General features: G+C 52.0%; 1 protein-coding gene across 1 annotated transcript in view; it reads left to right on the forward strand.

The window, feature by feature from the left end:
- Positions 1 to 24212, forward strand: part of MYO18B (myosin XVIIIB) — a 63238-nt gene extending 39026 nt beyond the window's left edge. Inside the window, exons 34-43 of the mRNA XM_071816180.1 lie at positions 1356 to 1502; positions 4993 to 5106; positions 5477 to 5593; positions 6292 to 6375; positions 7407 to 7544; positions 8337 to 8522; positions 14959 to 15092; positions 16212 to 16373; positions 21513 to 22780; positions 23424 to 24212. Coding sequence (XP_071672281.1) covers positions 1356 to 1502; positions 4993 to 5106; positions 5477 to 5593; positions 6292 to 6375; positions 7407 to 7544; positions 8337 to 8522; positions 14959 to 15092; positions 16212 to 16373; positions 21513 to 22779 — 2349 coding nt within the window. The 3' untranslated portion in view covers position 22780; positions 23424 to 24212. The remainder of the gene's footprint in view (positions 1 to 1355; positions 1503 to 4992; positions 5107 to 5476; positions 5594 to 6291; positions 6376 to 7406; positions 7545 to 8336; positions 8523 to 14958; positions 15093 to 16211; positions 16374 to 21512; positions 22781 to 23423) is intronic.
- Positions 24213 to 25793: the final 1581 nt, after the last annotated feature.

The following is a 25793-nucleotide window of genomic DNA, read 5'->3' on the forward strand; positions in this document are numbered from 1 at the left end:
CGCGGTCCGTGGGGATGGCAGGGATAACGGCAGATCTGCCGCGCTGCAGCGTGGTCGTAAATGCTGCCTGATTTACAGTGGACAGGGTGCTTCAGAGCAGTTTATTAAAAAGGAAAAAAAAAAAGCCAAGCCAGAAAACTAATTAAGGAAATGGAGATGCCAACGATTTCTGGTTCCAACAAATGCCAGCCAGCTCTAAACCAGGTTACAAGGTCAAATCCGCACAATTAATTTTAGCCAGTGAACAGAAAATAGGAGAACAGCTTTGAGACGAGAAGAGCCACGGAAAACAGACTAAATGGAAAATGATGTAAAACTTCAATTACTCTGAAATCAAGCACTGAAACCATGTCCCTGTTTATTTGGTGTTTTTCTAATTCTTTTATCCTCGTAACCATGGTTGCTCTCAGCTTCAAGAGGGAGAGTAGAGGGTATTTTTTTTTAAGGTGCTTCCTACTTCCCTTCTTTGAAAGGCTTCAGGGTATGGTGCTGACACCCACTGCCCAGGGCCGAGCTCCAGAACCTCCCAGTGTTATTTTCCGCCAGCGCTGCGGGGGGTTCACGCACGAGAGGTTCCTGCCTGCCCACCGACCACGGCAGCATCAGGTTTGTCCCTCCGCGGCTGGCGGAACTCCAGATGCTTTGCATTAGAGATGTGTAAATAACTCTTAGCGAAGCTTTCCTCTTCAGTGTTTTCCTTTTTTTCCTCTTTCCCCTTTGGGCTGACTTTCTCCTACCTTCATCACTCTTTTCCTCAAAGGGGCAGAGGGTATTTTCTGGCTTTTTTGTCTTTCATGCAATGACTTTTGTATTTTCTGTGCCAGTTCTCAACATGGATGCTGGACCCGTATCTTCTGGGTCTGCCCCTACCCCTCCGCCAAGGAGCTTTCCAGGGGGTGACAGTCCCTGGTGGCCGGGAGGACAGGGTGCTGTGGCTCTGGGGACCTGCAGTGTCTGCCTGTGTCCCCTGTCTTGTGGCCAGGCTGTCCCTCTGGCCCCAGGTGTTGTTGCTGGGCAGGCGTTTGGCTGATGGAGAGTAAGGGTGGGCTGATGTTTTCAGAGGAACAGCTTTCTGGTGAGGAAAAACTGCAGTGTTTTGGTGGAATCTTCTAGTTTTGATGTGTATGTTATCTATTTTTTTCCTTTTCTTTAACTATTTAATTATTTGTTAAAGAGGGAAAATTGCAATATCTACACAGATATTTAATATCTGCTTGCATCGTGACTTCAGCATAACCAAAATATTTCTCCATTCCCACGTTGTGTGGGGAGCGAATGCCTCGGGGTGGGAAGGAAAGGTCCGACAGGGTTTTGCAGGGTGGCAGGGCTCATCACACCCCCTGTCCCCACTCTAGATCGGCCACCGTGACTTCGATGTGGAGAAACGGCTGCGGCGGGACCTGCGCCGGACCCGAGCCCTGCTCGCCGACCTGCAGCTGCTGCTGGCGGCCCCTGCGGACCCTGCGGCCAGCACCGCGGAGCTGGAGCGGCTGCGCAGGCAGGTGGGTGACTGCGGGGTGTGGGTGTCCCCCTGCCCCTCCCAGCATCATCACCCTTCACCCTGGCCAAAGGGGATGTATGGATCTCCTGGTTTGAATGGTGGGCTGGGCAAGCAGTGACCTCGTGTTCTGCGAGCATTGTGGTGACCCCACACTGTGTGAGCATCACATTGACCTTATGCTGTGTGAGTGTCACAGTGACCCCGTGCTGTATGAGCATTGCGGTGACCCAGTGCTGTGTGAGTGTCATGGTGAGCCGGTGCTGTGCAAGCATCATGCTGCCCCAGCCAGGGTGAGAAGTGCCTCTCGCACTGCCGAGGGTCTCCTTGTGAGGGGCACGTCTCTGTAATTAAACCAACAGTGCTTAAGCATTTTTTCCTTTCCCTGCAGCCCTGTTAATTACTTTCTGTTGGGTGTGTTCTCTGTCTGTGAGGTGCTCCAGCGGCACTGGGTGCAGAGGCGTTGCCATAGGGATGCTGTGAGGCAGGAGCAGGATCACGACATGCTGCTGTGGTTTAGGTGCAGTTCACAGCCAGCATTGAGTGACCGGTGAGCGACTGCGGGCGGGTACTGCGCTGGTGCCTCCCAGGACAGGGACATCCCCAGCCCTGGGGCAAGCTGGGGTCCCATGGAGTGCCCTGACATGGGACAGTGGTGACATGGGGGTGTCCATCCCCAGGCTGGCTGTACATGAGCATCGCACGATGCTGGGCACCCAGGCTGAGGTAACGACGCCAGTCCTCCAAAACCGCTCCCTAATTAATCTGTATTCTACATCTCCCCTGGTAACAAACTAATCGGGAGGCATGAACAAATCCAACAACATACGTGTATAATTATGATAATAGTTCTGCATAAATAACATCTGTGAGCAGCAGCTGTTCCCACCTGTGCTGGGGCAGAAGGGGAAGGTGAGCTCGGCCTGACGTGGCCAGTGGCGTGTCCATGTCTGTATCTGTGCCTGTGTCCGTGTCTGTGCCACCACCTGATCAGCCAGGACAGGGAATGGCCAGGGCAGGCAGTGGGAATGGCCATTTTTGGGACTCATGAGTTCTTTCTTAACCATTATAGAGCTCATGCTGTAATGCTGCACTTAATTAATCTCTCAGTGTTCCCTGAAAATCCCACGTTGGGGGCTGATGATGCACGGTCCTTGCCTGGCTCTTTCCCAGCCCCGGTGCCCTTAGCCAGGTGATTTGGGGCTGCTTGGCAGGTCCCTGCACTCCTCACCCGAGCTCGCTGTGGTCAGTGATGCTGAGGGACTCCTTCCACCGAGGGACTCTGCATGCGTTAAAAATGCCTCACAGTTATGCTGTCCTTTAAATTTAAACAATTTCTAATGGCATTCATGACGACTTTCTCAAAAGCCAATACATCCTACCACCAGCCCACAAACCTCCTCAAGAATAAAAACTAAAAGCTAAAATGCTACATTTCCATTAATCAAAATCCATATGGCTAGAAATATAGCATTGTTTCTTAATAAGGCTGAAGCATTCCATTTTATGCAGGTATTTAACAGATGGTGTAGCGCAGCAAACTAACATTGTTCAGAAGTTCATGCATTATGCATTTTTGGGGGGATTTCAATTTATTCTTCCCAAGTGGGAAAATTCCATTACACAAAGTGAAATGGAAGCTGGTATTTAATGAAAGGTCCTGGAGATGCTTTTCTCTCTGATTAAACTGCCTGGTGTTTTAGTGTGATCATGGCAGGGGCAAGACCAGTCCCAAGGACTGGTTTTGGAAGGGGTTGCTCTGGAGGAGCCCAGAGCTGGGCAGATAGAAGAGCCCTTGGCCATAAACCCAGCAGCGAATCTGATCAGCATGTCTAATACAATTTCATTAACGGCTGCCCAAGCTTTATGCAAACACAAAGGTTATTTCTCAGCTGGTGGAAGGGGAACAGAGCGCGTGTCGCTGTGTGAGCGGCTCTCCAGATATGTGAATAGACCAACCAGACAATCCGTTGACACGGGCTGAGGTTGGGCACAGAAGCAGCATTTTGAATAACAGCTTTGCAGGGTGCAAACTGCTGAATGTCTCCGTGGCAGAGCTTTGTGTTTCTGTGGGGAGCAGCCACGGGCTGTCCCTGAAGCTGGAGACAGCTGTGTTCGGGAATATTTCTGCCCATTCATTCCTTGGTTGGCACAGGGGTGGCAGAAGGGCTCAGAGTAGGAAATGGTTGTCCCAGGAGGAGGAGATTTTTCTCACTGAAGGAGTTAAAAAAATAGCAGGAAGGGGGTGCAATTTAGGAAGGAAAGTGAAGGATGATGATCACAACCCTCTGACATTTCCATGTGTACCAGAAAGCTCCTGACTCTGGGCATGGGATGGAAGGGAAGAGGTTTCATCGCTGTAGGGGCAGTGTCTGGTCCCCTCCATGCCTGGCCAGTCCCTGGGACACAGGGAGCTGTGTGTGCTGGGCGAGGAGGGCAATGGGTGGGCTGTTTGGAGGTCACACCGAACCAGGTGTATAAAAGGAATCATTGGCTTTAAGAGAAAAACACCTTGCATTCCTCTGCAGCTGAGGCGCTGAGGAAACAAATTAGCTGCTGGGCTTCTCCAAGTAGGTCTCCATCACCTGAAATAGTTGAGGGCAATGAGCCAAGGATTGCTCCGGTTACAGTACTTTGTAACCACCCCTTTTCTTTTAAAGGAGAGAGAAAAAAAAAAAAGATTAGTAAACCCTGAGAAAACAGCCTAAAATGCTGAAACTGTGGCCATGGTGTGCAGCGGCTCCTGTTGTCCCTGGGAGCTCTGCATCTTCTGCAAGGGGACAGGGATGGGAAATGAGCAGCATGCAGGGCGGGTTAGTATTCTTTTTCTTAAGGAAAATAAGGAAGCCCAAGTGAGCAAAAGAAGGAACTGGTTGTTCACGTACAGCCTACGTAAACTCCGTCCTGGCAGTGTGAGGTTTTTGGGACGATGCTGCATCTTCCAGATGTTTGCAGCCCATTGAAGATCATTGTACTCTTAATGGCTGAGCTCTAAAAACCGAGGGCAAATTAGAAGTCATAAATGTGATATTGCATGTGTATTTGCAAATGCAATTTATGCCACATGAAAAGCCCATTTGCAAACTCAGAATCATGAATTGCTCTAATCAGGAATTACATGTAATTCACATAATTTTGCAAATTAATGATCCCAGCTCTGCCTCACCACAGCAGTGCCAAGACAGAGGGTGGATGCGCAGATCGAGGCGCTCGCCTCGATGCTCAGCAGGCTGGTCAGTGGTGCTGGGATCTGCACTTAGGTGTGCCAGGCACTGCCAAGGAAGCCTTTTTCACTGTAAACCAGCAGCGGACAGGCTGAAAAGCAGCACAGATTTTAAAAGGTCGAGTTTCTGTATGTGTTCACAGAGGAAAATGCTCTGGGAGCGAAGAGTAAATAGATGTGGCTGTGCAGCAAGGTGAACGGCATGGGCAGCGTGTGGGTTCTGCAGACTCTAAGTGCTCCTTTAATTAAGATCTCCCTCAATTTTTCCCAGCTGGAAGAGAGCAAAGCGAAGTGTGCAGAGGCCCAGAGGTCCCAGCAGACGGCAGCCCTGGAGCTGGAGAACTTGCAGACAGAGCTGGAGACCCTCAGCAGGAACAAGACCCTGGTGTGGGGACAGACCTGGGCTGGGGAGGTGGGAGGGTGGCACCGCGGTCCTGCCTCCTTGTGATAGCAATAACCAGCATAGTTACCAAATCAGCAATAATCAGCTTATTTACTAAATCACCCAGTGTACTTACTAAAACACCCAGGTTCTTGGGGAACAATGGGTCGTTTAATGGATGGGTAAGGGTGCAGCAATGGATAGTAAAAGGGCCTAGCATCCCACAGTCCCCCTCTGTAGGGGCTCCCTTTGCCTCTCCCACTGTGAACATGGAGCTGGAGGCAACGTGTCCCCAAGGATGCCGTGTGTCCCCAGGGGATGCTGCGTGTCCCCATGGGATGCGTGAGCCAGCAGCCCCGTGGGTCCTTTGCAGGTGGACGAGCAGCTGTACCAGCTGCAGCACGAGCGAGCAGACCTCCTGAAACGCATTGATGAGGACCAGGAAGACCTGAATGAGCTGATGGCAAAGCACAAGGCTCTGATCGCCCAGGTAGGAGCCAGGGCAGTGGCAGCTTGGTGGCATGTCCCTCCCTGGGAGGGCACACAGTTGTCCCCATGGGTGCACAGCGGCTCGGGGACCCTGGGAGGCAGATGTGGTGATGATAGGAAGGAATGGCTCACAGCTCCAGCTCCTCTCACTCACAGTTTGGAGTTTTATTTCAAGAGGTGTCTTGGCTTTAGGTTCAATAGTTGGAAAATTCTATAGCATCTCCGTCTGGATCCTTTTGTATTCTTTCTTTCACTGTTTTCTCATGCAGAAGTCAAAAAGCACTGACAGACAGCCCTGGGGCTTTCTGCACAATAACCAGCCTGAGTCAGGCTCTCCCAAAGGATCATAACTGGAGCTGAGGGACCCCAAGGCCCCTGGGGGAGCAGGAGTGGGCTGGTGGGACTGACAATTCCCAGCCTGGTGCCCCTTGCCGTGGTGTGATGGAGCTGGGAGTCTGTATCTGAAAGGTCCCTGAGGACAAAAATGACCTTGACAACATGGTTTCTGTCCTGAAACCACTTGTTTCAAAAATTAGGAAAGTTGCATTGAGTTGGGAGAATTAAGCTCCTGCAGTTCTGGCTGTTTCAGTTGTGGGAGGTGCAGGCACCAGCCAACCTTCGGCCTCACGCTCCTCACGGCGTGCGCCCTCTGCTCCAAGCCCTCAGCTCTGTGCCACCCTGGGATTTCTCTCTCTGCAGTCAGCGACAGATATCGCCCAGATCCGGGACCTGCAGATGCAGCTGGAGGATGTGAAGAAAGAAAAGCAGAGCCTTCAGGAGAAGGTAATTCCTGCCCAGCCTGTTGCACCCAGAGCTGAGGAGCAAGAGCCATCACCCTCCTCTGACATCCCAGTGCCAGTCGTTCTTGGCTGAAATCACACCAAGTCTCCATTCTGGGAGTGCAAAACCTTTATGAAACACTCAGGTTCCTCTCCTTTTCCCAACATTCGTGTTCCCAAGAGCAGTGTGGTGCCAGAGCCACTGGCTGCATCCCCGCAGGCCTCACCTGCAGGCAGGATGGGGCCAGGGTGGTCTGGGAACTCTGTGGCAATGGCCTTGGGCTGGAGAAAGCTGTCCCTGGCCAGGCTCTGGGATGGGGATCGCTCTTCTCCCACCTCCCTGCCCAAGCTGCTGGTGCAGGGACAGGGCTGACCCAGGGTGGGGGCTGCACATCCTCCCCTCTACGGCTGCCCCCACCCCCCTGCAGTGCACAGGTTTCATTTTAAACACACGAGTAATCTCATTAACTGAAGTGCTTTATTGGAGCGCAGCTAAGCTGCCCAGGAATCAGAAGCAGGAGTTGGTCTCTCCGAGGTGGAGCGGGTGCTGCTTTAGAGATAGGCCAGATAAAAGAAGGCAAATTTCCCTACTTCTAGGACAAACAGAAAATCTGAACCAAACTTGTACTGGGATTGCTAAAAGGGCATTTTCTATGGAGATCTTGGTGTAACAGCTGAAGAAACAACTTGGTGCAAACAGCTTTCAACATGGGTAAACTGTGGATTTTTACGCCTGCTGAGAGGAGAAAAGCAAAAGAGACCCAGGCATGTGTCATCTTGCTGGCACGTTTTTCATTCAAAAATACATGTTAGTGTCATGCATTTATTATGTGGAAGTCCTTCAGGAACCCAAAGATGATGCTTTTCCATAGCGCCTGGCAGCTCCAGCCAGATCCTGCACATATCCCTGTGTCCCAGGAGCTGTGAGAGGTCCTTGGTGCGCATCCCACCAAGGAGAGGAATGGGTGGGGGACCTGGGGCCAGGACCAGGAGGTGTTTGCATGGTCAGGTGCTAACGCAGCCTGTCCTCCCCAGCTGCAGGCAGCGCAGACAAAGGCAGCGCAGCTGGAGCAGAGCCCGGCCGAGCGCTCCATCGTCAGCCGGCAGGAAGCCCGCATCCGCGACCTGGAGAGCCAGCTGGACTTCCAGGCTGTGCAGATGAGGCGCTTTGAGGTACCAGCTCACCACCGCTCACGGAGGGGACGTGGGATCTGGGGAGGTGCAGTTTGCTTGCAAAAGCAGATGCAGTGATGGCACCACCTTGGCTTTGTGGGGAGGAAGCACCTGGAAAGGGGTGGGGGGGACAGATGGGGTCTTCAGGCAGCTTTCCTGCGTTTGTGGGCAACCTGTATAGTTCATGCCACTACCATTATGTAAACGTGCTTTAGCGTGGTGTTTATTGCAAGCCAACACTGGGTCCAGGAGTATACATTCTCTTCCTCTGGACAGAGTGTGGTGTGTGCTGACTGCTAAGCACATCCATCACAGCACCTCTCTGATGAGCATCCCTCTGCTCTGGCACCATCAGGATATTGGGCTCAACCACGGTATTTCACTGTCCTCGTTAATCAGCATGTCTGCTGGTGCCCTGGGATATATTTTTGCTGTCACTTCTTCCCCAAGTCATGCCAGCCAAATACGTCCAGCCTAGGGGCGAAGGAAAATGCTCTTGTGCCCTCAAAGCAGCAGCTGGCTGCGTGGGAGCCTTGGGGGACCCAGTGTGGCCCAGGGGGGTGACACTGCCTCTTGTGGTGACTGCAGAGCTGGGCACTGGGATCCTCAGCTGCTGCAGGCAACTGCTGCCACTCACAAGTTTTCAGGGTGATGCTGGACAATAGTGACCGGCTCTGCAGCGTGGGTCAGGGAGGGAGAGCTCTCCACATGGCTGATGCTCACGGAGAGCTTTGGAATTCCTCACCTCAATCTCCCTCTCTTCACCTCGTGTCCTCCTTGCCTCTTCCCCAGGTGCTGGTGCTGCGCTTGCGGGACAGCATCATAAAGATGGGCGAGGAGCTGGAGAAGGCGGCTGAGTCGGAGGCACGGGAGAAGGAGAGCAGCCGGTACTACCAGAGGAGGATGGAGGACATGAAGGCTGAGATGGACGAGCTGGTGCAGAGGGAGCTGGAGTCCAGCCGCCAGCGCGTGGAGCTGGTAAGGGGTGCTGCCCCTGGGGCTTGCGCAGCCCCAGGGCCATGGGGGGGTTTGCTGCAGCAGGTCACCTCTCCGTAACCTGCCGATTGGTTTGAAAGTCCCAGAAAAGTGATGTTCTGCATTGTTCTTTGTGTGCGCTGTGTTTGAGAGGGAGCTGGCTGGTTTGCAGTTCACTGTCAGCTCTGTGAAACGCTGAGCAGTTGCACGGGTCATTCCTGCAGCTCCTGGTTTTACTGCAGAACCGCAGCGGTGCGTGTGCTCCTCTGGCACCAGGGATATGCCCCGTCCTCCTGCCCGCCCCCACCTGCCCAAACCCAGCTCGTGGTGCCAGGGCTCAGCCCAAACACCAGCTCCTCATTGCACTCATGACCAAACAACCCCCCTGTGGCACGGCCGCGTGTCCAACGGTGCCAACAAGCAGCAAACCTGCTCTGAGTCCACAAAGCCCCAACCGTGTTAGGAGTACGGCAAAAATAGATTTACTTCATTTTAAAATCCTCTATGAGCATCTCTTTTCATGTTGTGGGGTTTTTTTTCCAGTAAACAAAAGGAAAGCCTCGCTCCCAAGCAGTAATTGAAAGATATTGCATTTCTGCTGGCAGCAGAGCCACATTAGAAGCAGTTATTTTATCAGTGATCTTTTATTTAACAATCAAGGAGATTTCAGCATTTATTTCGCCTCGAGTTTGCCAGCCTGTCTGAAGGGAATGTTGCTTTAGTGTGAATTATTCCGCCTCCCCTGCCTGTGCTGTGAGCAGGCTTTGTCTTCACTCTGCCAGCCTGGATCTCTGTGCTTGGGCGCAGCTCAGGCTGCTGGGTCACCCTCCCTGGGCACAAAATGGGTCTCCTGGCTGGGTCAGAGTTGTGCAGCCATCAGTGCTCACCAGAGTCCTGAGATTTTAAAAGCAGAGGCTTTGCTGGGTGCAGCCGGGGTGCCCCGGGGCCAGCTGCTGCCGCCCCCCATGGTGCCGAGCGAGACGCGGCTTCAGCTACTGTGATAACTGTGTGTTTATTGCAGCTTTGTTAGAAATGTGGTGTTTTGGAACACAGTTGCGCTGTTAGGATACGGGTGGGTTCTTTTAACTGTGTTTTTGTATTTGTGCATGTATTTTTAGAAGCTTTTTCAATGTTTCATATGGGGATGTGGATGACGGGTGTAGCAAGAGACTCAGTCTCCTTAGCATGCCTCTGTTCTCATAAATGAAGTTTGGGAAGAAGTCTGAAAGGGATTTTAGAGGCACCTCCCTGGAATAAGACACGAAACCCCATAAACACACAAACTTGCAAGCCAATACTGAGGAGCACCCAGACATTTGGGGTTCCCTGACACCTGTTGCAGGGGTCAGAGTGACTCCCCCAAGGAATGTCACAGAACCCCGGGGCTGGTCTGAGCTGGTCAGGCAATTGATCTGTGGGAACCGGGGGTCTCCGAGCCCCTGGGAGCTGCCGTGGTGTTCCCAGGAGCAGGGACATTCCCCCGGCCCGTGTGCTCTTAACAGCACTTAAATAAAACATCACGGGAGAGCTGTGATCACAGAGCCCAGCCCTGCGTCGAACTGCTGGTGGAGAGCATCAATAGTTAATAGAAAGCCACTTACGGCTCTGCTCCTGTTAAATCCCCCATCAATTATAAATACTGCATGAATTATTCACTTAACATTACTTAAGTCATGGTCTGCACCTAACAATTTTTTTTTAAATGTATTTAATAAACAGTTGCAAGGTTGTGGACTTGCCAAACACTGTCAGGGTGTAAGCAATGCATCAAAGGGCTGAATTCATTGTATATGTTGGGTTAGAAATCCCCTCTCATTTCCTGGGCTCCTAAGAGCTGGTGCCTATGTACAAGGTATTTTATTCTCACAGCTCGTGTTTATCAGTGGTGGAGGCTCTTGAAGATCCTGTCCCACCATCCCTCCACCTTCAGCCAGGCTGAGCACAGGTATTTTCACCCCTCCCTTGTTTTGGCTGCAGCTTTGGGCAGTTGGGAGGAGGCAGGTTCCTGCTGTTCACCCACAGCAGGGAAAACCCAGTGAGAGGCAGGACTGGGAGCTGGCTGCCAGGCAGATGGCTCTGCCTGATGAATTTTGTAAGAAGAATGGGTTTTGAACACCCTCCAAGCCCCGTGCCGTCGCAGCGAGGGAGGCATGTTTTCTAACGGCGGGGGCAGCACTTGGCCTCGGTTGCATCTCTCTTTGCTCCTGTTGCATGTACTGAATCTTCTCCGTGGAGCTGTAGCTCCTCTTCTGATACAATCTGGATCCTAGCCCACAGCAGCGCCTTGTTGCTCACCCAGAGCTTGACAGGCGAGACCCTGGGGCCACGGCAGAAACCGAGTCCTAGTGAGAAGCGAGAGATGGATTTATAGCTTAGAGTCAATCCTGGGGAGCTTAGAAACAATCCTGGTCCCTTCGCTCATCATGTACGCACACGCATGAGTGCTTGTCCTGACACGAGCATCCCCGCGTGCCGCTGCAGGGAGGATGGAGCCGGGGCTGGGACCAGGTGGGAAGCCGGGGGGTGGGTGACAAGCTGCTGTCACTGTGGCTGGGACTTCACTCCTGATGCTGTTGTTAGGGCAGGATGGGGCTGGGTGCTGGGCACAGCTCCTGGCTGGGGTGCTCCGGAGATGATGGTCCATCACGAGCATGGGGGGGAGGTTTCCTTTCAGGTGCTGTCTTAAAATCAGGTCTATTTAATGAAGCTGTGAAAACCATCAGCATAATAATTAACTATTTTTACTGAAAATGGAAGTACAGGTGTGAAGACAGTCTTCACAGCTTTGGTTGTTGGTTTTTAAAGGTGAGAGTCACAGTGTGTAAAGAACCTTTCTTTCTGGTTTTCACGGTGGCAGATCTCCTTTGGAACGCAGCCCTGTGATTGCCCCACGATCCAGCATGCTGTACCACATTACAGCCTGAGCTCTAGGATTTTTATTCATTTGCAAGTGTTAAAGACTTTTTGGTGCTTTCAGTGAACTCAAGAAGCAAAGTGGGAGCTGTTTGTGCTCCCAGTGTGACCACCACACTCCCACCCCAGCAAAGCCGCAGGTCCCAGCAGGGTCCCACCCAAACCCTCTGCTGTCCCCACTTGCTCTTTGCTTTAAAAACTAATGACTCTAACTAAGTGTAAGGACAATTATCATCAAAAGGAGCCAGTCCTTAGAGGTGAGGTTGGGTGATGGAGGAGCTGTGAGTGAAAACTTGGCTATGTACACACCAATTAGGCCTGTTGTACTGCAGGAGTGGGATTTCCGCAGTTAAAGAAGTGAATTCTTCAGGAAATCAGCAGCACTTGTGGCTGCTCACACCAATTACCAGTAACACCAGTGTCTGGGAGCACAGAAAGAGCCTCTCACCCATCTCACTTTAGACTTAACTGTGGAAATTTTGTCACTTCAAACTTTCTGAAAACCTGCGAGTTAATTGCTTAATTAAAAATAATAATGATTGATGAATACTGCAGGTGTACATGAAATTATTCAACTAGAAGCCATCCAAATTAGACTAATTAGATTACACTTCACTTCAAGCAGATGGGAGCATGCAAAGGTTATGTTTTGACAGCAGAACCACAAACAAAAATAAAAGCCGGTGCTGAGGACGCGGCAGTGGATGCTCTGCGGTGCCTGCCTCGGCATCCTTTATAGGCACATAAATTATTTCACTACTGTTGTTGCTTAGCTCTTTTTAACTTATCTTCAAATGCTTCTGAGACAAAATTAGATGAAAAAGAAACTCTTAAGAAAAAGAGGTTTCAGAAATACTTTTTCCAGAGAGCAATGAAAGCAAAAGCGGGATGTGGAGAGCCGAGAAGATGGGGGGTGGGAGCTGCCCAGGCAGCTTCAGCAGAGCCACATGGACAGGCGGGTTATGAGTGTTCTCAATAAATGTATTTTCCCCTTTATTTCCTCCCTCTCTTTCCTGCTCAGAGGAAACAAAATGCCAGCAACGCTCGGCAGTTCATCCCGGGCGAGGATGTAAATGCTCAGACCAGTTACTGTATTATTGTAAAAGGGAAATGTTTCTTGCATTTACATTTAGATTGAAACAACGTGTGTCAAGGGTGCCTAGTGGCTCCCTGGGATAACAGTGGCCTGATGTGGGGACCATTCTTGCCAGTTCATATGGTGAAAACAGCTTTTTTTGCATTTGAAATTTAATTATATTGGCATAACTATTCCCTTAATTAAGACAGTTGTATGGTACAGAGTAAAACAAAGTTCCTCTGTGCATGAGCCCCAGGCTTGAGCACTGGGATGAGGGCTCTGTGGACTTCGTAGCCCCATCCCCACCACAGTGCTGTCGTTAGGAGCAGAGGGCTGATCAAGGCAGCTGTCTGTGATTTGAGCCCAAAATGCTGAGCAGCACATTTACTTGTGGCATTTTCCCTTGCTCTGCCCCCAGCCCAGCTGTAGCTGTTCCTCCTCCTGGCTGCAGCATCCTCAGAGCTGTACATGAGCTGAGCCCCAGCTGGAAGGCAGGAACAGCAACTGAGCGGGGCCATTTCTTTTCCCAAATCTTGCTGCAGATTCTTATCACCAGATTTCTCTTTACAATAGTGGCTGAACCCCGAGAGCTGACGTTCCCTTTCCGCAGAGGCTGGTGCGAGTCGTGGAGCAGCCCCAGGTTATTCCCTGGACGTGGCCAGCACTTTCCTCTGCGTTCAACCTGCCCACGTCCCTGGGGTGATGCCGATGACAGTCCCTTCACTGGAAAGAGTCTCTTTTAGCAGCATTACTGTGCTTGAGCAGTGTCAGCTCTCATTAAGAAAGAGGGATTTTCAGGCTTACATTCAAGGTTACCTGCAGTGCGTAGAGCCCACGGCCGTGTGGTCCCCGGAGTTTGTTCGGGGCCAGGGTGCTGAGGGATGTGTGCTGCTGTGTGCCCAGCTGCCTCCCTGCCAGTCACTGTCAGGTTAATAACAGCAGAACGGAAAAAAGGAATTAAATGCAGCCAGTGAACTATATTCAATTTGCACCATATCCTGGAGCCAAGGAACTAGTTCAATAGAGACTCTTATCAGCCGGTTTGAAGGGCTAGTGGTTGTTTCACTGCCTGGTCTTGGGAGTCACAAAGAGCTGAATACAGGCACGTAGCCAGCTGAAGCTTGGGCATTTCTGCCCTTCAGCTTTTCTCCTCTCTGGAGTGAGCATTTCCCTGTGTGCCCCTTCCCAAGCCCCTGGCGTGGGAGCATCTCTGGTGCTGGGCAATGGGCTGTTCCCATGCGACTCAGAGCAGCTTCTGCAACAAGACAGGTCCTCTCCACCCTCTGTGTTTGCCCCAGCCAGGACAGCAAAGGGCTTGGCAGTGCTGAGTTTCAGAAAGCTACTTGGCAGTGTTCAGGTTTTTACCAATAGCAGCCTGTTTCCAGAATCCACTGTGATGCCGTGCAACCCAAACTGGGGTATTTCTTTGCATGTTTTGATAAACTGAAATGCTCTTCCCCCCGGGCCCATGTGCCCGGTGATCCCAGGGCTTCCATTATTTACTGTGACAGTCTGCCGGCTCCTGCGCCCCGGCCTGTCGCAGCCCGCGCTGCAAATCATCTCTCACCTTGTCACCACCGAGATGGCAATTTTACAGCTGGCAGCTTCAATCACGTTGAATTTGCAGCTCGTGCTCTGTCTCCTTCTCTGTTGTGTGACGGTTTAGAAAACAGCACAAAGATTTCCTTCCTGGCTGAAAGGGCTCAGGATCCGATGGGGACGATGCTGCTCAGCCGCAGCGGTGGCAGTGCCGGGTCGGCATCCTGGGTGTGCTGTGAGGCCAGCTGACTGCAGGCTGTGCCACATCCGTGGAGGCATCTGGGTTGTGCTCATCTAACTTTTCATCCCTGTGGTTTAAATTATGAACTGAGTTTCTGTGTTTTCCAGGGCATCCCTCACTCCCAGGAAGGAATGTTGGGGGGTTGGAGCCAGATCGAACACGTTTCTCTTTACAAAGTTTGTTTTATTACTTGTCCAGGTTCCATACTCTATGTTGGGCTGAGCCACATCTGTGCTTCCCCCATGCTGGTCTGGCTGGCTCAAGAGAACATTACTCTCTACTAATTATTACCGGGAAGGCTGTTTGATCCTAGGCCTGATGATCCTGGTGTGGCTGTGTCCCTAAAACCAAGGTCACCCTCCCCTCCCCAGAGTTCAGCTCAGTTTCCATGCAATAATTGCTGGTAGATTCTTACGTTCTGCCCTGTGCGTGGGATTTTTGTTTCGCGTCTGAGCCGTCTTCCATTGTGGGGGATGTTGTCTGGTCACAGAGGGGTTCATGTGCTTTTTCTCCTTGTGTAGGATGCAGTTTACATTTTACAAGCCATCACACGTGCAGCGGGGTGCAGCAGCCCCAGCCGGGCACTGGGTGGGGGGTGCTTCAGCAGACCCTATGTTTTGAGGTGCCCCGGGGGATGCAGGGCTGACTGGGTGCCATCCCCCCCGCAGGAGCAGCAGCTGGCGGAGCTGGCCGCCGTGCGGCAGGGGCTGCAGACTGACCTGGGCACCTCCATCCGCCGCATCGCCCATCTGCAGCTGGCCCTGGAGGAGCTGCGCCCCGGTGACGAGAGCGATGCCGAGAGGTGAGGCGAGGGCTGTGGGGGACCTTGAGGGGCTGGGGGGCTGCAGCAGGGCAGGCTCATTGTGTTGCGGGGTGGGAGGATGCTGCACCAACAATGGTAATGCCAGGGTTGTTGAGGCTGCACATATGTGCATCCTCGCGTGTTTTTGCTGCAGCGGCACGTGTTTATGAACACAGAACTTCATGTTAATGGAAGGATTCATGAAAAAGTGTCACTCTTCAAATCACACCAAACAAAAAAGGGTGGAAATAGTCCCCCACGCAGAGCAGCCTCCTGTCCCTAGCAGTGTGATATGCACCAGCGCTGGATTTATAGATTGAAATTCCTGCCCTTTGCTCAGCCCCAGGAGCTGGGGGACTGGAGGAACCAGTGAAGCTACATGGTTTGGGTAGAGGGTTTTACTAGGTAAAAAAGGGAAAAAAACTCCAGTGACTTTTTCAGGTGTTATCTCTACAGTCCTCCAACTTTCCTCTCTGCTACACCACTAAAGTGGCATAATGACAAATTAACACAAAATAGATAAATGCATTAAAAAAAAAAAAAAAAAGCAGGGATGTCCCTGTCACCATGCCATGAGAAGAGTTTTTCTATATGTAGTGATTAAACCAGGGAAGGGTGAAGTAGAAACTGTGAGGTCAGAAATTCACTACTTCATAAACCAGAAGCGATTTTCAGTACAATTGACACATCACCAGGAGGTGAGAAGTGCTTCCTGGCAGGGATGGCCACAGCTGTATGTGCAGGAAAAATGGTGTTTCTGCTCCCTGCCCTTGGCTGGCGCGGTGTGCTGCCAGTGCAAATGCAACACCCGCTGCAGCAGCGCCTGTTGCTGTGATGGGGCGCAGGCAGCTCCGCTCCCGGGTCAGCGCAGGCAGCAGTGAGGTTTTCCTGCCCACGTCCGCAGGGCACTCATAAAGCATGAGGGAAATAGGGGATGGCAGCGGCAATGGCACAAGGAGTGCGTTGCCTGGGAAGGTTTGTTTTATGTGACCTGTGCCAGTGTCACAGAGCAGCCAGAGCAGAGCCCCCCATTCACCCCAACACCTCCTCCGGGACTGTGCCCGGTGCTGCCAGCCCTCCTGCCCACACCACCTAATGGGGTCTCTCCTCTTCCCACAGGGACACTCGCTCCAGTATCGGCTCTGCACTCAGTCTGGAGCCAGCAGAGAGCATCATGTCCTGGCCGGGGTCATCTGCGGGCTGGTCATCCCCGACGGGTACCAGCGTGGCTGGGAGCATCTCGGCACAGTCTGTCGGCAGCCGCAGCACCCAAGGACCGAGGTAAGGGGACCCCTGCCCATCCTGGGCACGGCCGCCTCCGCGGTGGCACCTGCACAGGGTACGGCCGCAGGTTTCCTCTGGGGAAACCACAGGTGCTTGGTGCCAGCTCCAGCATCTTGCAGATGCATGGAGGATAGAAAAATATCTTGCAGCAGCAGCAAGCCACCGCAAAGGTGCTCTAAACCCTCCTGTGTTTTTGTTGTTTTTAAAAAGCACGAGAGGCAGGAGCAGGCAGCAGGCAGCACCAGTTTCCCAGCATTTGGGTGAAGAGAAGTGGCCACAGGCACACTGCCCTGTCGAGTGACAAGGAGAGCAGGCAGAGTTGCCAGCCCCAGCAGCTGCCGTCCTGTCACCAGCCTCTGCATGGGCAGACCTTCCTGCCTGCTCCCCTGCCTGCATCCCTGCCCACAGCCCCTCGAATGGAGGGACACACGTGGCAGGTGAACCCCGTAACTCCCTTTGCTGAGCAACCCAAACCGCTGCACATCCCTGGGGGCTCCCACATGCTCTCTGGTGTTTATTCTGTGGGTGCTGCAGACATAGGGATGGTGGCGCCTGGGCTGTGCTCCTTTTGGGATGTGCAGAACGGAGCTCGGGGGGACCTGTGGTATTTAAGGTCAAAATATCAAATCAAGGAAGGCAGTCACTGCCACGCCAGGATCAGTGAAATGCTAGATGAAAGTTTCTACATCAAAACCATGCTTCAAGCGGTATAATATCCCTTGATGTATTCTCTAGAGATAATTTAAAGAGGCGATGCAGCCTATTTGAGGATTTGTATGCCATATGCTCGCCTTTCGCTACTGAGGAAACAGTATGCATTTATACAGTTCTAATATAAAATATGTTAATTTTTGACGGTAATGCTAATGGGCTGTGAGGGAGAGAGCAGCCGGCCCAGCTCGCTCAGACCCTGCACTCCAGCACCCATCAGAAAAGTAATTCCTCAGCATTACTTAGTGGTCTTTGGGCCAAATAACCCAGCTCCGATCAGCAATGAATGGTAGCAAATCAGAAGTTATGGTTAATATCGTGTTTCTGAGCTGAAATACACTGGGTTTTTAATAAAAGGGCAGGTATGTAGGCTTGGGGATTAAAAAAATAATTTAGTGGACTGCCTGTGACCATTGTGAGAGGCGGTTTGTACCAAGACCTGGAGACAGTGTGGCAATCTGCCTCCGTCCTGGGGGTCATGAAAAAGCAAATTGCAAATCCTGGTGTTGTAGCTGTGTTTGGCTTCAGCTAATCAAAGATGGAAATAGTGGAGAGGAGGCTTTGTGAAATGCAAACAAACAGACCATGAGACTGGTAAGGTAATAAAAATGAGATCAGCGAAACGAGCTCTTCCTCATTAAGATTCCTTTGTCTTACATAAGCACCCGGTAATGAAAAATGAATCTTCCTTGCGTTCGCTTCTCAGCACTACATATGGGATATTTCCTGAACAAACAGCTGCCAAAAGCCAGAGGAAAGCATAGAAGGCTGTTATCGTCAGTGTAGTGTACAGGAATGAGAGATTTGATTAACATTTTCTTTAATTCTCTGCTATTTAAATGCTTGTACAAAATGTTGGCCAGCAGGACTAAGCCTCAATAAATACAGCACATTGCAGAGTTGGAATAAACTCTCAGTTTTTTTCTTAGGAAGTCAATTCAGAACTTTATGCATTTATTCTGCCCCTTGCCAGGCACATCAGGGTTATATCGCAATAGAGGGGCTGGTCCTGGGTGCAAGAGGGGATGGACCTGCAGCCGCTGTGTCCTGCATCCCGTGGCACAGCAGCATCCCCAGCCCTGACATTGCCCCGGCTTCTCCCTGGCATCCTGTCCTCTTCCACTTCGGTTCACAAAATCAGGAGCCCAGGTCCCAAGGCTGGTGGGGAATCCGACATGTTTCTTTTTAAACATCATTGTGTCAAAAGCAAATTGTTATATGGGAAACTGGGAGTTCTGTAGATGATGATGTGACAAGAAAATCCTCTCCTGACAGAAATTAGGCCAGTCTCTTTTCTGTCCCTGAAATGGAGTTTTCTTGGCTTTATTTATGCGCTACCAGGAAAAGCATCCGAGCCACGCTTTCATCCCTGGTCATGTGTTGCAAAGCATGTGTGGATTTTATTGTATAAATTATTTCAACTAGCATAATTGTAATCATGTTAATTGCTATGTAATCTTCACTAATTATTGTTGTGTGTCATTTGCTTTGGTGTAAATGGCATATTGCAGAACTCCAGTTGGCTTACTGATGCCTTCTGAGTTCTACATCGGGCCCCGCGTTGCCTTTGGCTGGGGAAACCCTGGTGGTGGCTATGGCAAGGAGCGGCACTGTGCTCGGCCAGGTGTGCCCGTGGTCCTGTCCCACAGCATCACCCTCCTCTGGCACTCCCAGAGGTTATTCCAAGCCATGGGAATTATCGCTGGCACCGCAGCCTTTAGCCTGCATTGTGTGGGGGAGCAGAAGATGCTGCAGGATGGGATGGGATCGTCCCGCACATGTGCTGGCTTGAGTATGGCTAAGAGGATGATAGCCCTGATTTTGGTGGGTTTTTTTTGGTAGCCATCAGGGTATAGTTAAAAGAACAAATGATCAGGATGCTGGTACAGAGGTGTGGGGGTGCAGCTGCAGTGGCACAGTGTGACTGGTGGCGGGGGACAGCAGCCTGGCTTCCCCAGCCACGGAGCTTGTTCCATCAGAAACGTGTTGCATGGGAGAAATTACCTTGTGGTGCTCAAGCTCCTTTTGCAGAAATTAATTAGTTGACACAGAGGGGTGATTTCAGTGCACCTCTGATGCTACCACCCTCACATGTGCTGGGATGTGCTGCGGTGGTTGTGGCTGGTGCCGGGGTAGGTGACAGCTTGAAGCCACTGCAGGGAGGGTCTCTGGAGGTGGGTGAAGCAGGTTTGGGCTTCCTAGGATGGGAAGCAATGGTGGATTTTACTGGAAGGACCCAGGCGTTTTAGCTGCTGGGAAGCAAGAGCAGAAGCATCAAAAGCAGAGAAATCCCTGCAGCGTTTCCCCACCGCACAGTGCCTTTTTGCTGCTAACGTCAACCCTGAGGAGTATTTGCATTTTCATTTAAAATCCAATCAGGCCCCACGTGCACTCAACAGGCAGCTGCTGCTTCTCAGAGTTAACACGCCATGACCTTGGCACCAATCTGCCGCACGGGCACCGCACACACCAGCCATAGCCTGGAGAGATTTCTGGTTGGAAGGGACCTTCAAAGATGTGGCTTCCCTGGGGAAATCAGCCCCCTTTCCATGTGTGCAGTTGGGTTTTGCTTAATGAATGCAGTTCACAGGAACTGTTGAGAGAGACAAGGATGGATGGGGCAGCCTTGGGCTTTAGCTCTTCTGCTGACAGCCAGGGCACAGCGAGCGTGGGCAGGAGATGCTCCATGTCACAGAGGTCCCTGCTGGGAGCCCGGGGGCTGTGGGGACTCGTGCTGGCCACGAGAACTGGAGAACAATCCCGTATTTGCAGTTTTCACTCCATTTCAGGCTCTAAATATTTTCATAAAAATAGTAACTGTGCATCACGCTGAACAGCACAATAAATAGCAGAGTGTAAACTGTCCGTGTTCACAGGCCATTAGTGTTTCGTACCTCTCATGCTCACTTTTATCTCAGTCTTAAAAACCAAAGAAAAATATCAAAGCTGGCGATTTAATTTATGGAACCAGTCGTGCAGCAGTCAGTTTACAATGTTATTTGGATATGTAGAGAGCGATTGGAGCAATTTTCTTACAAATTCTCATGGAAGGATTACACCAGCTATTTAAGTAAGACACAACTTAGGCTCCTAAAAACCATCATTATTGAAATGTCTCCAAGTATTAATCATCTGTGAGGCTTCAGCAATGAGGGTGCAGCGGCACTGGGTAGCCCTGGGGATTGCTGCATTCCAGGGAGATTAAATCTCTGGTTAATTCATTTTGCATTGAATGACCAAACGGTCTGGGTTTGTTTAATGAGCTGTGGGCTCAGGACACGGTGCCAAGCACTGAGGCCAGGTGGGCACCTGCTCCATTACCCCATCACTGCTGCGATCGCTCATGTTTCCCAACCCTAGAATTTATCTTCAACCCACCTCAGCATGTAAATTATTTCACGGGTCAGCGGAGCCTGGTCCGAATGGGTCCTGGGCCATGGCTGGATTATCCACTCTCCTCCATTGCCATGGCAACCCTGGCATTCCCAGGGCAGGATGCTGCGTTACTGATGTCAAACATGACCACTGCTCCCATGCCTCAAAGCCTGCTGGCCTCCCAGAGATGTATTTATATTTACATTCTGCTGCTTTTCATTCTCTTTTTCCCTTCTTCTTTCTTTCTCAGACAAATTTGCATCCCACCAACCTGTTCATTAAGGCTGATTCCTGGCTGAGTGATGCCGGGGAATATGCAGGTGGGGACAATTCGCCGGTGGTGCCAGTGCTGGGTGCAGCCATTGTCGAAACCCATTGCTGGCAGGTGCCTGTGCTCCCCCCGCACTGGCCGTGGCTGCGCAGCAGCTATAGATAGTAACCGCTGTCACTGATGTGTAGCGATGTCCCCAGGAGTGACACAGCGCAGCGCGGTAGAGCGCCTGCTTTGTTCCAGCCGTGTCCTGGCAAAGGTTCCCTTTGCCTTTCCTTGCAGTGGGACAGGTAGAAAATGCAGTTTTTTGGCCCTTCAAGCCAATGTAGGTGCTTGTGGGGGAGGTAAAGTGTCACATCAGGAACTTGGTGTAATTTTTCCCTCCCCAGCAGGACTCTGGGTGAAACATGCCCCGCAATTACGTTAAGATGCATTCAGGTGCTCTGTGAGCTGGTTTAATAAAATTTTAGAGGATAATCTTTTGCTTTGACAGAAATAAAATAAATCCTACAAATTATTATGGTCTGTCAAGGAAAAAGGACGTTGGGAGGTATGTGTTGGTTTGGATTTACTATGGATTTAGCCAAGTTGGCTGACTTGGAGTTATTTAAGATAAAAATCTTTGGGCATTGTCCAACTGCCTGATGCAGCAGGAGGAGATCACTCTGAGACTACCATGCCAGCACTGGCTTCTTGCTGTTCAGTCTTGTCCTTGCTGAACAACATTACGGTCACTGGAAATCGTGCAGCTTAAACTGACGCCACTATCTCTTGTTTAGGGTGAGCAGGGATGCCAAGGAACCCACACCAAGCAGGCCAGCTTCTTCCCTGAGTGCTGCCAGGCCTGTCGATGCTGCGGATCTGGAGAGGACGAGTCCCTTGCTCGGTGCCAGACGACGGGAATATGGCAAACCTCTGGCAGATGAAGAGGAGCTGGAGAGACTGAAAAAACCTGTGGACGGGATTGGAGAGACGTCCCCATCAGTGCTGCGGCGAGGGGGCTCCCCTGGCCCGGCTGGGGGGGTCACCAGCCCGCGGTCCCCGTCACTGCCAAGGCGGAGGGGACTGTCCCCAGTGCCCAGCACCTCGGCCGCCCTCTCCGAGTACGTGGAGGAGCTGCGGCGACAGCAGGGAGCAGAGCGGGAGCCGGGGCTGCCGGCACTGGGCGATGCCTCCCTCCTCCCCATTTACCGCACCACGGGTGCCGCGGCCCTGCGCCGCTGCCGGGCTCTCCCCGCAGCTGAGGATCCCCTGGGGAAGCTGGAGGGGACTCGGCCAGGGGAAGGTGAAGGAACCGGCGCCAGCCTCGTGCGCTCCTCCAGCCTGCGCAGCATGGCCTCGGAGCCAGCCGAGACACCGCGCTCACCGGTGCTGAAAAGAACATCAAAGTTTGGCTCCTATGACTCCCTCCTGCAAACCCTCGATGGCTCCGGCTGCCGTCCAAGCTCCCTGGCCACGGGAGCGGAGGCGATGGGCACGTTGCGGCTGAGCTCCTGGAGAAGCTGCCTGGAACCATCGGTGGAAGATGTGGAGGTGGGAAGGGGCTCCGCGGGGCTTCTGAGCTACCCATCCAGCCCTGGGCTGGGTGAGGGGAGAGGGAGCGACCCCTTCACATGGCGAATCCCCACCCTAAACTACGAGAGGAGAACCAATGTTGACTTCGATGACTTCCTCCCGGCCATCCGCAAATCCCGCTCCACCAGCAGCCTGGCCAAGCCTGGCAGGGACAGGAGGGATGGCCATCGGCCCCTCACCGTCCGCTTCCAGGATGAGGCCATGGTGGGCAGTTCAGCGTCCTCTGAGACGAAGGTCGTGGCCAAGCGCAGCCCAGCCCCCCAGGAGGACCCCGGGAACGTCTCCGACTCCTCCTCATCCTCTGGCTCCGTCCGCTCCTCCCGCAGCACTGACAGCATCAAGCGCCGGCCCCCGAAGGGGGACAGGGAGGGGAGCAGCACCCAGGGCAGCGGGACAAGCCGCCGGGAGGAGGCCGAGGGGAAGGAAGACGATGTCAACAGTATCATGAGGAAGTACCTGGGAAAAGACTAAGGTAACGGTGCTGAGCCGCTGGCCCACGCTGGCTCAGAGCTGCAGGGCTGTGGTGCTGGCCCCGAGCCGATGCCCATGCGGTGCCTGCACTGATGCTGGGGGTTGTGTGGGGACAGGGTGCCCCAAGCCAGTAGCTGTCCCCATGCTCACACTGGCACCCCAGGGCAGCCACTGGTCCAGCATGAGCCGCTGGGGTCCCTCAGCCTCCTGGTTTCCCAAAAATAACATCCCCCAGCTCCTGCACCCCACCCAGCAGATAGGTTCTGCTGAGCCCCTGAGCATCTGTCCCAGTGCTGGTTTGGTTATTTGGCAATTTGTTTTGGCTGGACACTGGAGGTCACCCCCTGCTCTGAAGGGGATTCCTGCCTGATTCCCTGGTTTGCAACTGCCTCTGACAGTCAGTTGGCACCAATTTCTCTATTGCAACTGACACTTCCAGAATTAGGATTTATTACTGCAATCCAGGTTTGAAAGAAAAGTCCCTAATGAATGCACCACAACTGTAATTAAGTGTTTAAAATAGATTAGAAAAACATTTTGTAAAACCACTGCCTTTAGAGTAACTTATTGGATGTCAAGCTGTGACCAAATTGACTAAGCCAACACAAGAAGGGAACGCATGTTAATAAAACATTTCTTTCCAGGAAGCACAATTTGCATAATGAAACATCCCACTTTTCTCCAGACTTTGTGTCAATAAACTGCAGCAACTGGCCTTGGCATCGCACTGAGTGAGGAGCCGCGACGGGCAAACCACTTCCCTCTCCTTTGGGAAAGCATCTGATGGAAACACATCTGTAACCTAAACAGAGATCGACAGTGGCTCCCTGAATTCCTGGGGTGCTTTTACAGATGATGAGACTCTCTTTGTTTTTAAACACGTCGTGGTGTCTTCATGCTCCTGCCCTGTTTCTGTCACCACAGCTTTGCTCAGGACCAGCCGCGGGGACAAGGGACTTTCTTGTTCTCCTGCAGTCATTTGACTCAGGAGTTGGTGCTGTAATTAAAACCCAGTGGCTGTTGTAGATGTCCGATAATGTGCCATGCTGGCCAGGGAAAGTCCACGCTGGAGGAACACCAAAATCCCTCCCTTTTAACTCAAAAGGTGCAGCCCAGATGTCTCATCCCACGTAGCACTGCTCACAAATCAGCCAAATGGCCAAAGGTTGCTTTTGGGTCTTGGTTTTCAAATGGAGCTGCACATTGCAGACCAGTTCTTTTCATGTGCTTTTATTTTATTAGTTTCCAGAGGCTGAGACTTTCTCTGAAGCTTTTATCATTCTGTAGATATTTGCAGATCCGTACATGCTTTCAGGGCTCCTGCCTATTGGGGACATCTGGGCACATTCCTGTGGCATGCGAGGCAGCGCTGCGGTCGTGTGGCAATGGGATGTCTGCTTGATTTTTACACAATAAAATAGTTGTTTCTTTGACACGAGTCTCTTCTTGTCTTTCCTTTCCTGCAGTGAGAGCAGGTCCGTGTAGCAGAGCGGTGCAGAGCTGGGCACTCCCCACAGCCTGGGGCTTCTCCCCAGAGACCCTCCGGCCTCCCCATCTATCTACACTCACAAAAAGCTCATTTTTTCAGCTTCAACCTTCTTTCCTAGAAGACATCCAAACTTACTCATTTATCAGAGGTTTGTGACAAAATTATATCAGTACATGGAAACTAGTTTAAAAAGTCCCGTACTCCCCTCTGTGCTGAGCAGCCATGGCCCTGACTGCGTGGGATTCCTGTATGGGACTCATTGAGTTAATTGTCCAAACGATCTGGGCAAGCCAATCTAATCTGATTGAAGTTCAGCACTGGTGGGGTGGGAACACCAGGATGCCCCGGGCAGGCAGATGAGTCCTTGCGAGGGGAGGGATGGGAACGGGGTTCTGGAGCTGTCAGACATGGATCAGGGCAGAAGACAGATGGACACACAGGAGGAGCATTACGGCATCGCAGCTCGGTCCCCTCTGCTCCATCCCTGCAGCACCCAGCACTGAGGGGATGTGCCGATACCTGCAGCATGTGGAGGCTGCAGGGAAGGGGACCCCTGGTCACCTCGCACAGAGCTGGCCGATGGCACCGGTGGGAGGGACACCCTGAAGGCCACCCAGAACCCATGCAAGGGGTCCAGCGCTGCTCAGCATCGTCACCACCTTTGGCCCTTGGAGTCTGACCTACAAACGCTGCCTGGGTGAGGTCTCACTTTGCGGTTCGCTGTTAATCTAATCTTGAAATGCTACATAAATTGCTCATTATTTGGTGGCTGTAGCAAAACGATTCCTTTGACACTGAGCCTTTGATTTGGAATTACTACAGCGGTCGGTTTGCTGAACATTAAGCTGTTACTATTTAAACTTGGAAAAGAAAAGCAGATTTGTGTGTAGTACATTGACTTTTTTTTTTCCTTTTGGTTTGCAGGACACAAAGGAAATTGCTCTGTCACTTGAAATGGCTTTGCACATCCTTTAACAACAAACCAGGGAAAAATGACGCTCGGACTGGAGCTTTTCAGCCTGAGTCCGGAGAATTGTTTGTCCTTGAAGCAGCCGGAGCAGGAGAAGAGCAGCGCTCATGGGCAGCAAGAAGGAGCCATCCATCAGTGCTGGCTGGCAATAAATCCTGCGTGTCTGTGAAAACGCCTGTTCCCTGCCTGCTCCCGACGGCACTGGGGACCAGTGACCGATGGCCAGGTCAGTCTAGTTTGGGATCGTGGCAGTTTATAGCCTGGAGTAGGAGGACAAGAAGAGTTATTCTCTTCGCCCCTGTGTTTTAGCCACATTTACCCACTTCCAGCACAAGAGCTGTGCTGTTTACTGGTGAAGGATGGTGCTGTGCCCGGGGGCGGTTTGCTGCCCGGATGTCAAGGTTGCCAGACCAGCGTGGGGCTGCCTTGCAGGGTAAATCCCCATGGGACGGCCATGTCACCCTTGCAGAGGGACGGAGCTGCCAGCCCAGAGCCCTGCGGATGGTGGGCGTCCCTCACCTGAGGGTGTCTTGGAGCCTGGATCAGGCCAGTGCT

This window comes from Patagioenas fasciata, chromosome 17 (assembly GCF_037038585.1).
Source record: "Patagioenas fasciata isolate bPatFas1 chromosome 17, bPatFas1.hap1, whole genome shotgun sequence".
NCBI classification, from domain to species: Eukaryota; Metazoa; Chordata; class Aves; order Columbiformes; family Columbidae; genus Patagioenas; species Patagioenas fasciata.